Here is a 17,116-nt window from a genome sequence, read left to right on the forward strand (position 1 = left end):
TGTGTTGTTTAATTTTGCAGTTGCTATTCAACATTAATGTCTAATGTCTTGCAAACTCAATGTTATTTTAACAGAAGCAGTAAGGTCCTTATTATTATGGAGCGATGGAGCCTCTCCTCTCTCTGCCGTTGTGGTGAGCTGTCCAGCTGGGTCAAAGCAGTGTGTTGAACGTAGGAATGTTAACACTAAGAGCCCTGTTGGAAGAACAGAATCATGCACTGATTAATAAAGCAGAACACTCTCTCTATCCACAAAGTACCACATCATGAAGCTGATTCGAGAGAAATGCACCCTGGTGCTGTTTCATTTTGAAAACGTCATCCTGCAAAAAGCTGGCTGTGTGGTTGACGGATGGAAAAAAAAAAGAATTAAATATCAACTTGACATGGAAACTAGGATAATAGTTTTAGTGTAACTGTGTTCAACAGAGTCTTTAGACCAGTAGCAACACAAGACGAGGTCTGCTGTTCATGTGATTACCAAAGTGCACATGACCCAACCGGGCTATGATGTGAGAGACCGACCAAATATGTTTGGTAACATAATCTCTCTTTCATTTCTCCCACCACTAAGTGCAACGCTGAAATAACTAACACAGGGGTTACTTTCCATTTTGACCTATTTTGTTACCCACATATGCACATAAGAGTATTTACTCTTCTTTATCTAATTAAATAAGGTGTGGTTTACGAGTTGCATTAGAGTGAAAGCACCAGAGCTCACGTAACAGTGTTTATTATGGTCCAAGCGGTTAAACACAAACTACGCATTACTTTAACAAATTAAAGGTTGCGGAGCTTAAAAGGTTGAATGTGTCAATCATTCAATCATTTGCAAAATCATGTTCAAATGGGTTCTCTTTTAATTGTTACTCCATATTCATAAGGCTTCTATTAACTTACTGGATGTTGCATTATAACGGGGGCTGCAGGTGAGTCTGAATCAGAAAAACCCTGCTTATGAGCTTCTCTAAAGGCTAACACAAAGCTTTCCTCTTTCTGTCTGACAGGTTCAGGATCATAAGAACAACACTCTCCTCCCCCAGCCCTCTGGACATCCCCTCTGCTCCCCCCTCTCACCTCCACCACTAACAGGAGCTCCTCTTCCAGCACCCCCGACCCCAGCACCTCCACCATGCCCAAGAACAGCAAGGTCACCCTTGCGCCCAGCAAGGAGGCCGTCACGGAGTCCGTGGCGGACCTGCTGGCCCTGGAGCAGCCCATGGACTACAAGAGCAGTCAGATGAGCATGGGCCTGAGCCCTGGGGCCACGGCCCCGGGGAAGGGCCTGCTGCCATCCCCCGACGCCGACGGGGAGGATGGACGGCCGTCCTGGAACAACAAGCTGGAGTACATCCTGGCCCAGGTGGGCTTCTCCGTGGGCCTGGGGAACGTGTGGAGGTTCCCCTACCTGTGTCAGAAGAACGGCGGAGGTAGGTGCTGCTAAGGTTGGACCGTGGGGGGGGGGGGGGCTTTAAAAGGCTTGAAAGAAGGCCTACCGATAAATAAGGGTTTTAAAACCTTGACAGAGAAGGTTGTTCTGAGATAGTACCAGAGGGAGTTCCAGAGGCGTGGGGAGGGAGAGCAGTCAGGAGATTGAGTGTGTGTGTGTGTGTGTGTGTGGTGATTAGGTCACTGAGGTCCCTTGGTCTTTGGCCACTCGAGACTTGGTAGGTCAGGAGGAGGACTTTGCATTGGCTCCCAGTCACCCTGTAGGTGACTGGGAGCCAATGGTGTTATGTTTTTTGATCTTTTGGAAAGCACAAAGGGTTACCCTTTTTAAGAGTTGGGTTCAATGCCAGACAAATTCTACCTTGTAATGCTGGCAACTAATGAAGAATGTATAACCTGTATTCAGAGCCTAAAGGCTGGCAGAGACAGAATTATAAACATTATACCACCATCTGTGAGACTGAATGTAGGAGTGGGTAGAAATCTTGTGCGGCATAACTTAAGCTTATCAACGATTAGTGATGTTTTTTTGCATGATGCTTAAACAAAAAAGCTTTGACCAAATGTAAGTGAATCAAAAGGATCAGATTCGACCAGCCCTTTAATTGCATTCTACTCTATCTCGTGAACATTGTATTTGGATCACATAACAGAAAACAGCTACCTCAAGTCCAACTAATTCAGTTCTCATTTCCTTAATGCCAAACGCAATCATCTAGATCACAAAGGCCTGGGGACGCTTTTCTCTCAATCAATGGATGCAGCTGTCGTAGAGGCAACTCCGTTTTGCTCTCAAGCTGCCTCTGTTTGTCGATTTGCTTGTGCATTTATTACCCAGTGAGTGTCTGAATGAGTATGTGTGTGAGTGTGTGTGTCACCTGCAGGGTCTCTCCCAACTCATAAACAGCGTGCTTGAGGGTCACACCAGGGGAAACGGTCTCAATGTCACCTGTGCACGCCACCATGACATCGTCTTGTTTGTGAACGAACTCTCCGCAGCTCTTTTTCTCCTCGGTTGAACATCGGCCCGACAGTCAACCCGAGACTCAGGCTGGATGTAACATGTCGACGTTCACAGTGGGAGGGCTTTCGTGTTATGCAGGGTGCCTCCGATACGCAGCAGCCATTTGAAATGAGGATAGAAGATTGAACACCCACACAAATTGGATAATTCAACACAAGCTCATGCTTAAAGAATCTATTGGAGAATCATAATATTTAAAAATATTGAAATATAAGGTTATATTCTAGTAATTCAATGGTAATAGTACAAAAAGGACCAACCCCCAAGCCCTCTAAAGGCCAAGGTATAACTCCCTGTATAATGTCAGTGTCAGAGGTACTGTAGTGCATCTCCTCTGTTGCCGATGCCAACAGAGAACGTGTCGCCACATGCCACACCTGAGCCCCCCCAGGCTGCGAGCTTCCCACCTGGGTGAACTTGTGGTGAGCCATCAGGCTAATCTAATGGCCCAGCTGCCCTTGTCAGCATGTAAGGGGCAGAGTCAAACCTTTGCACACTGCATCCCTCCGAGCTGAGTGCTTAGCGGCGTGGCTGATGGCCCCAGGCAGACCCCTTCAACCGAAGGGGAGAAGAGAGAGGACACGTTGAATGTGTTTGTGTGTGTGTGTGTGTGTGTGTGTGTGTGTGTGTGTGTGTGTGTGTGTGTGTGTGTGTGTTGTGTGGCCGGCGGGGTGGGGGGAGATAGAGTTGTTGGAGAGGCAGGCACAGATCTCTCAGACACACTAGTGGCGATAATGGATTGATGACTGGAGGCCGCCGTATTAATTGTATTTGTTTCACATGCAGACTTTCTCAGGGCTTATCTGGCTGGCATTGTGTGTGTGCTAGGTGGCACACAATACTGTGGTGTCGCTGGCATGTGGGAGGCTGTGATTACGGCGTGGAAGAGGGAAGAGACAACACCAATGGGCTCCGTTTCCGAGCGGTTATTGTCAATGTATTTGTGGTTTACGTGGGAGGTGTAGTGGGCACCACATGAAGTATTCAATTTTCCTTATATAACTAAGCTTGATTAATCTGTGTGTGTCTGTGTGTGTATGTGTGTGTGTGTGTGTGTTTGTATGTTTTGTGTGGGTCTTTGTGTTTGTGTGTGTGGATGTGCTTTATTTAGTCGAAAAGAGGGTTTGCTGATGCATTTTCCCCCTAGCTGACACAAGGGGTCTGTTTGATTCTGTATCATAACCAGCTGATATGATTGTTAGGATTCTATACAGTATCTATTCAGGCAGGCAGACTTCTCATCCAAATAGAATGTGTTCATTTATTAGTGCAGGTTGCTTGACAAAATTAAACGAAATGCATCCAGCTTAGAAATAAGTCCAAGTTTCAACGCCATTATACGTCATAGAGGAGGCTCCTTCGCATGTGTCCTCCTCCAAGACCTGATAAGCACAGAGGTTCTTCTCAGTGAATGCCAGCCAAGACAAACATCCCTCCTCTCCCCAGTAATTAGTGGGCTTTGATTAGTGATTCAGTCTGAAGATAGCAGCACCAGAGACATGAGAGGGGCAGTCCACCCTATCAGCCTCTCCTCCCCTGGGACTCTGAATGTCTATTTCACATCACTGCTCCTTCATGTCCCGACATGGTGCGGAGAAGGCGGTTCGGACAAAACAGGTTGGCGCTTGACACCCGGACGCTCGTCTCAGTACGAGACATGAAACAAAATGGTGGGGGATTGAAGGCTGGCTGGGTGGCAGACAGCGGTGTCAAATTAAGGATGAAAAGACTGAGGAGAAGATGAATAGTGAAATGCAGACGAAAGAGAGACTGAGAGAGAGAGAGAGAGAGAGAGAGAGAGAGAGAGAGAGTGTGTGGTTGAAAACAAAGCCAAACTAGAGTGGTGCATGATGGAGAAGATTGATCCCAGAAATAGACTGACTGAGAGCTTTTGATGGTGCTTCTGGTGCCGTTTACAGCAGTGTGTGCGTTTGTACTCTGCTAAATATGGATACCTTCCCTTCTGCTTCCTCATGCTGAGCTTCCTAGCTTTTTCGACCCCCAACCTATCTACCACACTTTTACAACTAGGTGTGATAATAAATACCATCAAGGTAATTTTAATTGGACAGCAATAATTCAGTCTCAGAAGAAGGTACAATCCTGGGCTCATTTGGTTCCCATAGCAGGGTTTAATAGGCCATTGTATTGACAGATATCTGCTCGATTACAACCAACAGCTCAGATAAATCGTAAAAATTCTTTGAACTTTGAGAACGCTCTCCCTTTCTCTTTCTCTCTGTCTCTCTCTCTCTCTCTCCCTGTCTCTCTCTCCCTCGCTCTCTCTCACCAGGTGCGTACCTGGTGCCCTACTTCATCCTCCTCATCCTCATCGGCATCCCGCTCTTCTTCCTGGAGCTGGCGGTGGGCCAGAGGATTCGGCGGGGTAGCATCGGCGTGTGGAACTACGTCTACCCCCAGCTGGGGGGCATCGGGGTGTCCAGCCTCATGGTGGGTGCTGCTACTCCCTCTCCTCAGATCCAACTGGACTAAGTCACGTACAATGCAGTGACATTCATTCACAGCACAGCAACACTGGTGGCCTGAGGACACGCGTTGTCGCTGCAGTCCCTGCGGATGACACGCGAGTAATGAACGTCGGTGATGTTGATGTTCTTTGTCTTTTAATCGTAATGCAGCAGCAAGCAATGTCCTGGAAGAAATCAAGCCGTCGAGGAAACGATTTTATCCAAAGCGACTTACAGACACTTTTTTAGATACATCGTCATTCATGGGCAGAAAGTGTTTGGGTTTAGGGTTACGGTTAGAGCATCTGCGTAAGGTCACCTACATTTAGACTGTGGACATCTGGGTGAACCCATGACCGTTTGACTGAGCGTCTTATCATTCAATGATCTGGTTTTAAGAGTAATAATGCACTACAACGCTGTTTCTACATTGATTACAGTGCTGTAGTCGCTAATGTGACCACAGCAGTTAATGGTGACAAAACGGTTAATTACCCCCTGGCTGCGTGCGCAGTCAACCATGTTTGTTTGCCCTTCTGAATATATGAAAAGCACACTCATCTGCCTGGGGGCCTGGCTCGGCCAGGCCAGGCTAGTTCCTCATGTTGATGAATGGCTGAATGTTAATGTGTCAGCTGTCATCCTGCGTCTTTCTCCCCGGTCACCTATCCAGTTAGCAGATCATGATGAACCTCGTGAGAGACTTATAGATCAATTATTGAGCTCCACCCAGCCGGTCAGGCTCTGTGGTCAGAGATAAACAGGGAGGAAGGGGCATGGATTGGCCCAGCGGGGCATGCTTTAATGAGTATGTGACAGAGTGGTTCTGCAGCTATAAATACCTCTTATTGTAAGGCCTCAGTCTCAGGCCACTGGGAGTCTACCTCAATAATTCATACCCTCTCCGACTTTAGCTGCACGCTCCTGGTCTAAGACCTGACTGGAGGACGAGGGATAGAAAAGGGGGGTTGTTCATGATCATGTTGCAAAAAGAACAAACTGTTTATCGGTGTCTTATAACTACCCTGCTCTCGCTGTGCGGGGAGCAGGTCAGGGTGTGCTAACGATCCTGCCTATCTTCAAACCCCCCCTCACCCCCATCCCTCCTCCTGCAGGTCTGCGGCTTCGTGGGCCTCTACTACAACGTCATCATCGGTTGGAGCATCTTCTACTTCTTCCAGTCCTTCCAGTTCCCTCTGCCCTGGGCCGAGTGCCCTATGCGCAGGAATGGGAGCCAGGCCAGTAAGTCCACAACAAATAGTCAAGGGGGGCACACTCTGCTCAGCAATGTCTTTGCATTTAATATATGAAAACCCATCAAAACAAAAACACATCAAGGCTTGGCTTGTGATGGGAAACAGTCAAGCATGGATGAAACACAGCGCCATTGTTGGGACGCATAAACCTGGCCCGAGGCATTTGGGTAATAGGTTGGGCAGAAGCAGATGGGATCTGATGAGGGGGATCCACAGAGTAGGGGGGCATAGAGCGGTCGGGTCGGCCGGCGTTTGAAGCAGCAGCTCTCCTTGTGGACGGCACCACCCCATAGATACCCGGCAGTGCACATAAAGCCTTAGTCATTCCTGCTGATGCCATGCCTACCTAGGGACACACACACACACACACACACACACACACACACACACACACACACACATACCTTATCCGACTCAGCAGCTGTTGCCCACACACACACACACACACACACACACACAGACACACACACTCACACAAACACATAGTCACACTCACACATGCTGCAATGGGCTTTTAGTGGCATGGGTACACACTGGGTACCTTTAGGGTGAGGCATAATCTATTAGCTTTAGCTCAGTCGAGATCTGCCGCTCGCTGCCATTATATAATATGTGCTGCGAAGAAAAAAAGGTACTGGGGGTGTGGTTTGAGTCCGCTGTGCTTTAGATTAACATAAATATGCATCCATCCTATGAATCCCATTTAAAGGTGACAGATTATACCACCAGGTGTGAGGGTGATTAGCCGTTACAAGCCGTTTTGAAATCTGCCTCTTCTGACATCACATGTGGTGATGTCCGACTAGATGTGTGACGGATAGATGAGCAACGTTCGCTAAGGTCCACTGGGTAGGCTGGTAGACCGGTCTATCCAGCACACATCTAGGTGGACACGCCCACTTATGACGTCAGCGGAGGCAGAATTACAAAACGGCTTGTAATCACACTCACACATGGTGGTATAACATGTCACATTTAACTAAGTCATATTCCTCATATACAGTGTTCCTCGGACCACAGTGAAGCTCATATCCATGTTCTTCTCCTGCCTGCCCTAGTCATGGAGCCGGAGTGTGAGAAGAGCTCGGCCACCACCTACTTCTGGTACCGGCAGACCCTCAACATCACCAGCAGCATTGACGACACGGGCGGCCTGAACTGGAGGATGACCCTGTCCCTGCTGGGCGCCTGGATCATCGTCTGCATGGCTGTCGTTAAGGGCATCCAGTCCTCGGGGAAGGTACGGGGTCCCCTGCCCCACCAACGCAGGGGTGGCTCGCACAGGGGGATTACTGCTACGTCATTCATTTTCTTCCACCCGTTATGGTGTATATAATCTGAATATTAATTTCCATGGGTGGATTTGGGGGAAAGGCTTTTATTTTCTTCTGATGCTCATTGGTCAGAGGTTATAGCGTCGAGAGCTTAGCTTAGCCCGCTGTCTATTTTTGGATCACATCTATGTTATGAAAGAGTGCGTTGCTGCGGTAATAAGGCTGGCCTTTGCTAAGGAAAGACCGCTGCAGAACACCGGTAGGGGGAAATTGCTTTGGCTTTGGAATGAGTCATCACCACAAATACCATTTAACAAGCACAACTAGCAACCCATTTAACAAGCATTCTCCATGAGGAACACCAAGACCCTAGCATAGCATTTAAAATCATTCTCAATAAGAAACACCTAGAACCTAGCATAGCATTTAGCAAGCATTCTCAATAAGGAATACATAGAACTTAGCATAGCATTTAACAAGCATTCACAGTAAATTACACATGTAGCCTAGCATAGCATTTAACAAGCATTCACAGTAAATTACACATGTAGCCTAGCATAGCATTTAACAGGCATTCTAAGGGATATCCAAGGTCAAACACTGCTTACATTTTTTATACATTCCAGGCCCAGTAAACAAATTATTACAGCCAGACCACAGCTATTCTCAACGGTTCCTCAGGAACAATTGGATGCTGCCTCCAAACTTCAGTGGTTGCTCTGCACATTTCCTGGAGATACTTCAATGCCAAGCAAATATAAAGCATACTTGATGTATTTAGTTTGTTTGTTTCTGTGTGTGTGTGAGGATTGAGAATGTGTTTGTGTTGGTGCGTGCATACGCACCAACCAATGTATTGCATGTGAGTGTTTTGTATGTCTGTATCTGTCTCCCTCAGATTCTATGTGTGTGTGTGTGTGTGTGTGTGTGTGTGTGTGTGTGTGTGTGTGTTTGTGCACTGTCTTTGTTTGCCCCTATAGTTTTCTGTCCTCTATGTGAGAGGGCTGCAGACGTGCAGTGTCCATGGTAACAGCCGATGGTGTGATCGTGTGATAACTGTCTCTCTCTCTCTCTCCCTCAATCTCTCTCTCACAACTCTCCTTATCTTTCCCTCTCTCTCTCCCTCTCTCTCTGCCTTTCTCTCTCTCTCTCTCTCTCTCTCTCTCTCTCCCTCTCTCTCACAACTCTCTCTCTCTCTCCCTCCCTCTCTCCCTCGCCTCTCCCTCTCTCTCTCTCTCTCCCTTCCTCCCTCTCTCTCTCTCCCCCTCCCCTCCCTCTCTCTGTGTGTCTCTCAGGTGATGTACTTCAGCTCCCTGTTCCCCTACGTGGTGCTCTTGTGTTTCCTGGTGCGCGGGTTGCTGCTGAAGGGTGCGACGGACGGCATCGCCCACATGTTCACCCCTAAGGTCAGTCTGAGGAAGGACGCCTTCCCCAATTAGCCTGCTGCCACCAACACACACACACACACACACACACACAAACACACACACACGCCCACACACACACGCACACGCACACACACACACATACATACCTTATTCTATCTCCTACCTACTGATATGCATTATGTAACGGATCCATTTAAATGTTCGGTATCCATCCAGAACCAAGGCTGATGTTTCCATGGTGGCCAGGCCAGGACATTCTTGTCAATGTACCTTTCTGGTTAAATAAAGGTTACATTTAATTTATCCACTGGCATTGCAACAAGGCTACCAGGGTTCATGGCTATGTACATTTACATTCCAACGGAAAGGTTTATCCTCCCAATATCAATTCCTGACTTCTACAACGATAATGTTGGGCAAACTACCTTTTTCCACCTGATCTTGGCAAATAGATGAAGTCCCCTTAATTTACTGGTGTCTCTCAGTCGGCTCATCAGTCAGTCACAGCTTGTTCACCGGAATTGTGTCTGGAATATGCGTGTGACACTCTGTCTGTGCAAGCCACTCAGCCATGAGTGATTGATGACTTCAGCCCCTTTGCTTGACATCAGCTTGATGTGCTTATAAGCAAATGCTCCTGCCTCCTATAGTGAAAAGGGGATGTTTGGCTCTACCTTGTGGTTTAGAATTGTAAATGCACCTTCAAAATATATAGGCGGATCAGAGCTTCACATCACTTTACAGTGATACTTTCTTAAAATGCTAATAATTCAAATGTTTGCTCAAAGGATTTAAAAAAAAACATTAGCCAATAGAAAAAGGGCATTAAAGATATTCCTAAAAATATGATTGTCTGTGAGATGTCTGTGAGCTCTCTCTGTACCGCAGATGTGATGTGGTTTTACATATCACATGTGTTTTACAGTGTTTCACATGTGTTTTTTAGTGTTTCACAACAAGCAGAACGAGAAGGTTTAGCAATGCTGCATACCACTGTACCCCTTATCATACACGTGACCATTGCCCTCACCTCAAGCACACATGTTAGCTGAGGTGCAATCCAAAAATCCTCCATCTTTTCCCTACTGCCTTCCTTCACACTTTCCTTCATTCATTCCTCCCTAGTCGACTTAAGTTCATTGCTCTTCCCTCTTTCTTTTCAGTCTACTTCTCCCTCCTTCTGTCCTACACCTCTCTTTCCTGATTCCTTCCTTCTATGATTCCCTATCCACTGAGTCTAGTCAACTAGCCCTGTAAGTTTCATTCCATCAGCCGTGACCATCCTTAACAAAGAACTGCCCGTGGTCAGATAGATGTATCCAGTTAGGCACTTCATGTATTTGACTCATTTATGTATTTCCATCTTTTAACTCCTCTCTGGAGCAAAATGGACTGATTTCATAGTTCTTATATATATATTCCTATTTTTATCTATTACTGTGCATAGTGATGTCGGTGATGTCTGTGTATTTTTTGTGTTTTTTGTGCCACTGTCAAAGACAAATTTCTATTTTTATGTAAAGTCTGATGGACATTAAAGAAGTCTAAGTCTAAGTATCAATACCTAACTGACGGTATTCTGTCCCTGGTGTCCCCCCAGCTGGAGAAGATGCTGGAGCCCCAGGTGTGGCGAGAGGCAGCCACCCAGGTGTTCTTCGCCCTGGGCCTGGGCTTTGGCGGCGTCATCGCCTTCTCCAGCTACAACAAGCGGGACAACAACTGCCACTTCGACGCGGCGCTGGTGTCCATCATCAACTTCGTCACGTCCATCTTGGCCACGCTGGTGGTGTTTGCCGTCTTGGGCTTCAAGGCCAACGTGATGAACGAGAAGTGTGTCGTGGAGTGAGTGTAGCTTTTTGTTGTGTGCCGCGAGGTTTGTTGTATCCGCATAGCGTCAACTGTTAAATTCCATGACAAGGTCCGAAAACTGAGTTCCCTTTTATTCATTTGTTTTATTGTGATTGATACGGCTAAACATTTGTGTCAAGCAACTGGCATCCTAAAGGTTCCAATCTTTATTTAATTGAGTATAATATTTTATTTGATAGAATGTTATCTGACACTTAAATCGCTGAAATCAGACTTACGATACTGAGTGTGTTTAAAGTTTGGTTAAAGGACTGAATATGTAAGTCAGAAACGGTGGTTGACGTGTCCTCTGCCTCCCCCAGGAACGCGGAGAAGATCCTGGGCTACCTGAACACGGGGGTGCTGAGCAGAGAGCTCATCCCCCAACACATCAACTTCTCCCACCTGACCAGCGAGGACTACAGCGAGATGTACGGCGTCATCAAGACGGTCACGGAGGAGGGCTTCCCTCAGCTCGGTCTGGACGCCTGCCTGCTGGCCGACGAGCTCAATAAGGTGAGCGGGGCCCATGGAGACTCGCTGGGGGGCCGGTCAAGCGTCTGAACAAAAGCGCTGGGTTCCATCATCCCTTGGATGTTTACTGTTCACAAGAGAAGCCTCTACCAGCCTACCCAGTATACTAGCAAACGTTGCTCATCTATCCGTCTGATTGTCAAAACTAATCACACTCACACTTGGTGGTATAATATGTCACCTTTAAGAACATTGACATTTTAATGGAAAAAATGTGAAAGCAAGAAATTGTAAATCAGGACAACATTCTCTGTCTGAATGGTTGTCCAGATGTGCTGCAATTTGAAGAACAAGGATTAATCATGGAACAAGGTAAAAAGAGAGAGACTGGCTGGAGAGTGTTTTAGTTTATACTGAGAGTGAGAGATAGTTACATTAGTCAGATTATTTGTATGTAAACTGCAATCAACATGTTGTGTAGGACCACTATAAGTGCAATCATGCATGTGTTAGTGTAAGTAATCATGTAAGTGCGCCCGTAATCATGTAAGTCTTCCAAGGACGTTGTGCCAAGTGTGGCCTCTCAAGATAAACTGATTGAAAATGGTGCTTTAAGATGTTTAATGTAATAAGACATCTCCCGGGGAAGGATACCCCCAGACCCCCCTACTTAATGGCGGAAGCCCCGATAGTGGATAAGTCGTTAATATCATGTCATAAATCATTGTTTTTTCAAACAATACAGGTTATAGTATCTTCTGCAAACTTTGGTTCCACACTGTTTACATGAAGAGAATACTGCTGCTTGACATTCTCCATTTCCCTTCCGGCCCTCCACCTGATGTTTGCACAACATGGGTGTCCAATGTCTGAAAACAATCTTATCACAGCGAATAATGATGTCAGGGAAAAATCGACTTCCACTTTTCCCTCACTTATCTCATGCCAAAAAACGAGAGCCGTTTTGAAGTAAGAATATTGTGTCTTTCCCCGGCCGTTCCACTCATTGTGAAGTCATTCTGTGGTTAAATGAAATAAAGTTGCACAGATTGTAAGATACAGTGTCATTGGGAGGTCATTTTCAAACAGGGATTTCCCAACAGGGTTTCAGTTCCTGCACATACCATGAACAGCTGATTAGGTACAACAGCCACATGATTCCTGCACATAACCACCATCGGATGTGCTCCTCTCTCCCCCAGGCGGTGCAGGGCACGGGGCTGGCCTTCATCGCCTTCACCGAGGCCATGACCCACTTCCCCGCTAGCCCCTTCTGGTCGGTCATGTTCTTCTTCATGCTCATCAACCTCGGCCTGGGCAGCATGATCGGCACCATGACGGGCATCACCACTCCCATACTGGACGCCTTCAAGATACGCAAGGAGATCCTGTGTGGTACGTGGGGATGGGGCTGGGATCGTGGTGGTAGCCGTAGCTCGGTAAGAAGGAGGAGCACTTGAAAGGATTCAGCAAGATGGGAATAAGATGAGCAGACCCCGGGACCAGCAGTTATTAGTGTGGTGTGTTGTATACAAAGTTCAATTAAGCGTTTTGTAGTTCTCTGAGGAAATCAGAGAGGAGAAGATTATAAAGGAATGAGCTGGGAGGAGAGGCCTATAGGCAAAACATAATCACGGAGGTCATGGGATGATACTGTGTGATGATTATTTGTTATCGTTTATGCTAACTGCCTTTTAGGAGTCTGTAGGGCTTACATCAAGGCTGGATATTAGAGGTGGTTCGGTCGCGAACTGATTCGTTCGAACGAACGAATCGTTAGAACGAACGATCCGAACTGGTTCTTCTCTCTCGTTCGCGTCGTTCGCGTCGGTCGCGTCGATCGCGTCGGTCGTCTCGTTCGCGTCGGTCGTCTCGTTCGCGTCGTTCGTGACTCAGAATTGACTCCTCCCAGACCCACGACTCGCAGACAGTTCGTTCAGGAAGACGAGGGACCGAGGCGACTCACGGCACACACTGTTGCTTGCACTGCACCAGGAGCAGGTTATAGTTATAACTAGGCTTTACTTAGTTAGCTTCAACGATACATGAAGTAAACATACTTGGAACGTCCATGTAGGCCTACGCAGCAGCACTATGCGCAGGTGATGCCGCATGATATGCCGCAAGGCATATCATTATTAACTAACGCATTATCGCTGAGGTGAAGTAAAGCCTCAGGTGGTCCGTTACATTTTCTTGTCAAGTAGCCTGGTGTTTACATTTTAGGGTTAGGGTTTCACATTGTTCCTTTATCTCGGGTATTTTTTTAATATATAAAATTAACGATATTGACTCAATTTTCAGGATAAAGTGATTCGATTCGCCATTCGATTCACCGGAAACTCGACTGAACCAGTTCAGTCGAGTTTCCGGTAGCACTGAGTCTGACTGACTCAGCTGAGAACCATGCAATGGGTGCATTGCATGATGCGATTCACCGCTACCGGAAACGGAAACTGGACTGAACCGGAAACTGGTTGAACGAACGAACGAACGATTCGCGAACGACTCATCTTGGCGAACTGACTGACGCGAACTGGTTCACGTAAACGAATCATTGAATCCACCTCTACTGGATATACCAAGAATCTGGATACCTGGATATTTAAACACCTTTATATCCCAGTGTTTGAGGAGATACTAACCCCAATTTACTCCTAAAATCCTCTTTCTCTTAATGTTTGTTTCTTTCCCTCCAACTTCCAACCTGAACCTCATGGAAAACAAAAGCAAAAAACATCCCATCATAAACAGATTCACACATCACCCTGTCATTGACAAGCATCCCGGGAAAGAGGATCAATCACGTAATCCTGTCTCAACCCCCCGTCTATCTCTGCTCTTCCTCAGTGGTGTGCTGCATCATCGCCTTCTTCCTGGGCCTGCTGTTTGTCCAGCGCTCCGGGAACTACTTTGTGGCCATGTTTGACGACTACTCGGCCGGCCTGCCGCTCACCATTGTGGTGTTCCTGGAGAACATCTCCGTGGCCTGGATCTACGGCACTGAGAGGTGAGGCCCCTATATTGACCGGGCCGTGGGGGCAGGTGTTCCGTTGTGCAGATCTGTATAATAGATGTATTCTGGGTCATTTTGGGTGTGGTTTTAAATGTGCAAAAATGGGTTTCTACTGCACCTTCACATGTATTTAGTTTATTTAAATACAATCTCTTTGTTATTTAATCCGTGTTAATAAAACAAAACAAAAAGAGAACCATACAGGCTGTGCTAGACTCACACACAGATAGGACGTGCATTTTTACCTCGGCAATAACTAAAGGTGTGATGTCCAGAATGAGATATATATCAGATAAGAACTGCAAAGGACCCCATTCACCTCAAATGATTACAGTATAGCTTCACAGGAAGGCATTCCCAATTTTGATCTGACACAAGTTCATCTCATCCCTTCAGTTCCACCCTTCATTGTTCATTCCCCGACCGACTAACCTTTCCTCCTTCCCGCCTTCCTTCTATCCAACCTACTCTTGCGTCTTTATCCTCCTCCCGTTCTACCCCTCTTCATCCCTTCCTCGCGGCCTCCCTCCCTCTCTGTCTGTCTTCCAGGTTCATGCAGGACCTGCAGGACATGCTGGGCTTCAGGCCCTACTCCTTCTACTTCTACATGTGGAAGTTTGTGTCCCCCGCCATCCTGGTGGTGCTCATCATGGCCACCGTCATCGAGATGGCCGTCAGCCCCGCGGGCTACAACGCCTGGATCGAAGCCGAGGTCAGTAAGCCCCCTGAAGCCCTAGTGAGACGCCGCACATGTGACTCACAGAGAGAAGGATTAGAGGTTCAGAATCTCTATGATCTTTCCGTTGACGGAGGCAAAGCACTCGTTCTTTCCGAAAGCTAGAGATCTACCACAGGCTACAAGAGAGTGTGTCTGTGTATGTGTTGACACTAGCAAGAGACAGTGAGAGAGACAGAGCGAGAGTGCCAGAGACAGAGGGGAGAATGAGAGGGAGGGAGAGATCGCCAGCACTGTTAGACCTCGGTTAATATTCCGTTTAGTCAGCCAACCCTCAGACCCGGCTGAGCTCTAGTGTTTTGTACATTCCGACCGACTCCTGCTCCTCTCGCGGTCTCTCTCTCTCCACCACATTACCTCTCTGCTGTTCGTTGGTCTTGTTTTTACTTTACAGACAAACCACACTGAACCCCACTTCCCAACCCCGCTAATCTCTCCTTCCATCTCTTGGCTTCCTCTTCTCTCTTCCCTCTGTTGTTCTCCTTTGTTCCACCTCCCCTCCGTCTTTTCCCTTTTCCCCCCCACCAATGGCAGGGCTCGGAGCGCTTTATGAACTACCCGCCTTGGGCGCTGGGCATGGCCTACGCCCTCATCATCGCGGCGCTGCTGCCGCTGCCCATCGTCTTCATCGCCCGCCGCTTCAACCTGCTGTCGGACGGCTCCAACAAGCTGTCCGTGTCGTACCGCAAGGGCATGATGAAGGACATCTCCAACCTGGAGGAACAGGACGAGCAGCGTTTCATCCTGGGCAAGGGCCCCAGTGAGGCCCCCTCCCCGAGCCCGGCCCACCGCCCCTACCTGGGGCCCGGCGGCACCCAGGAGATGACCAACACCAGCTACGGCACCAGCACCAAGACAGGCTACCAGAACATTGGCTCCCCGGAGTCACAGTTATGATGGGCTCAGTCTGTATCGCGCAACCCCCCAACCAACCCCACCCCCAGTCCAGTGCTGTCTCTGATGGTGGATACGGGGCCAGCTTTACAGTGAGAGAGAGAGGGAGATAGGAGGTAGAGGAAACAAAACAAGTACAATAAGTGCGCAGGTTGAGGATGCACAAAGGGAGGGTTGCAGCAGTGGTCCGTACGTCTTGATCCTACTGATTTAGTGTTTGACGGTTTTTTGTGTTGCTAACATGTGCTCACGCCTTTCCCCCTTACCTTACCGAATCCTCTTTCTACCTCACAGTCCCATTCTGTGATGCCAACCACATTTCACATTTGTTTTAACAGAGTGAAGGAGATATAGAGGAGGATCTAGCAAATACACAAGATACCCTTTGAAAGGCTGTCCCTAAGCTTAAGATGTATAGACCTGCTGCAACGCTTTTGTATTGCCAGGATTTATTTATGTTTTAGCAGCCAAGGTTGACCTACTTTCTGCAACACTTGGAGTTTCGTCTGGTACTAGTACAAAGGACGGTCAGTCATAGGGATGTGTTCAAAGAAGACTTAGATAAACTGTGTGATGTTTCAGTCAGAGCTTCAGCTCATTCAAGCTGTTGTATATTTTGGGCTCAGCCAGGTGAATAAGCTTCCAAGTTGACAGTAAACCCTCCACCTCTTCAATGTCCTGTAATGCTGTTATCCCACAGCATTACAAACACTACTCCATAACAGTATGTCCTAGCAACCACTAGTGATACGACGCAAGGGGAAAACAGTGTTACTAGGTGATGCAACTTAAATTAAATTAAATTAAGTCAAATTAAACTGAAACACATGGCCAGTCAGAAGAGAGTGCTTAAAGAAGTGGCCCGCTCCCTTTGACTTTGTTTTCCCTGTCGATGTACTAAACACTGTGTATATATAGACACATTTTTTGCAGCAGTCCAGGCTTAGATGTGTCATCATTGTGAACATAGTGAACACACAGTCCAACAGCACAACATCTGTTCCATGAGCCGACACGTTAAAACACATCCCTTCTCCGTCAGCACACACAGAAGCCCTTTCTGTCTCGAGAGGATCCCTGAGCCTTTACACCTCCACGGTGGCCCTTTGAGTCAGAACACATCCCTCTCTCTCTCTCTGTTGAGGGGCAGAGCTGCTGCCAACACACTGCACTCTGATTCCCCTCCTAGCAGCAGCCGGCTACACAGTGCTAAACATGGACTCCCTGCTATATAAGGGCAGAGGGTGGCACTAACTCACCCAGGCCAATAGAATGCGGGCAGATTAT

At 47.4% G+C, this 17,116-nt stretch overlaps 1 protein-coding gene across 1 annotated transcript; it reads left to right on the forward strand.

Annotated features, from left to right (window-relative positions):
• Window positions 1-1,134: 1,134 nt before the first annotated feature.
• slc6a17 (solute carrier family 6 member 17) lies at window positions 1,135-15,832 on the forward strand (the record flags this gene model as incomplete). The annotated part of the gene is made up of 11 exons (XM_079740679.1): window positions 1,135-1,432; window positions 4,769-4,926; window positions 6,059-6,185; window positions 7,258-7,439; window positions 8,769-8,879; window positions 10,462-10,703; window positions 11,033-11,225; window positions 12,386-12,578; window positions 14,034-14,193; window positions 14,749-14,911; window positions 15,470-15,832. The coding sequence occupies 11 exons, from the start codon at window positions 1,135-1,137 to the stop codon at window positions 15,830-15,832; spliced, it is 2,190 nt and encodes a 729-aa protein (XP_079596805.1).
• Window positions 15,833-17,116: the final 1,284 nt, after the last annotated feature.

This window comes from Pollachius pollachius, assembly GCF_949987615.1.
Source record: "Pollachius pollachius genome assembly, chromosome: 8".
In the NCBI taxonomy this organism is placed as follows: Eukaryota; Metazoa; Chordata; class Actinopteri; order Gadiformes; family Gadidae; genus Pollachius; species Pollachius pollachius.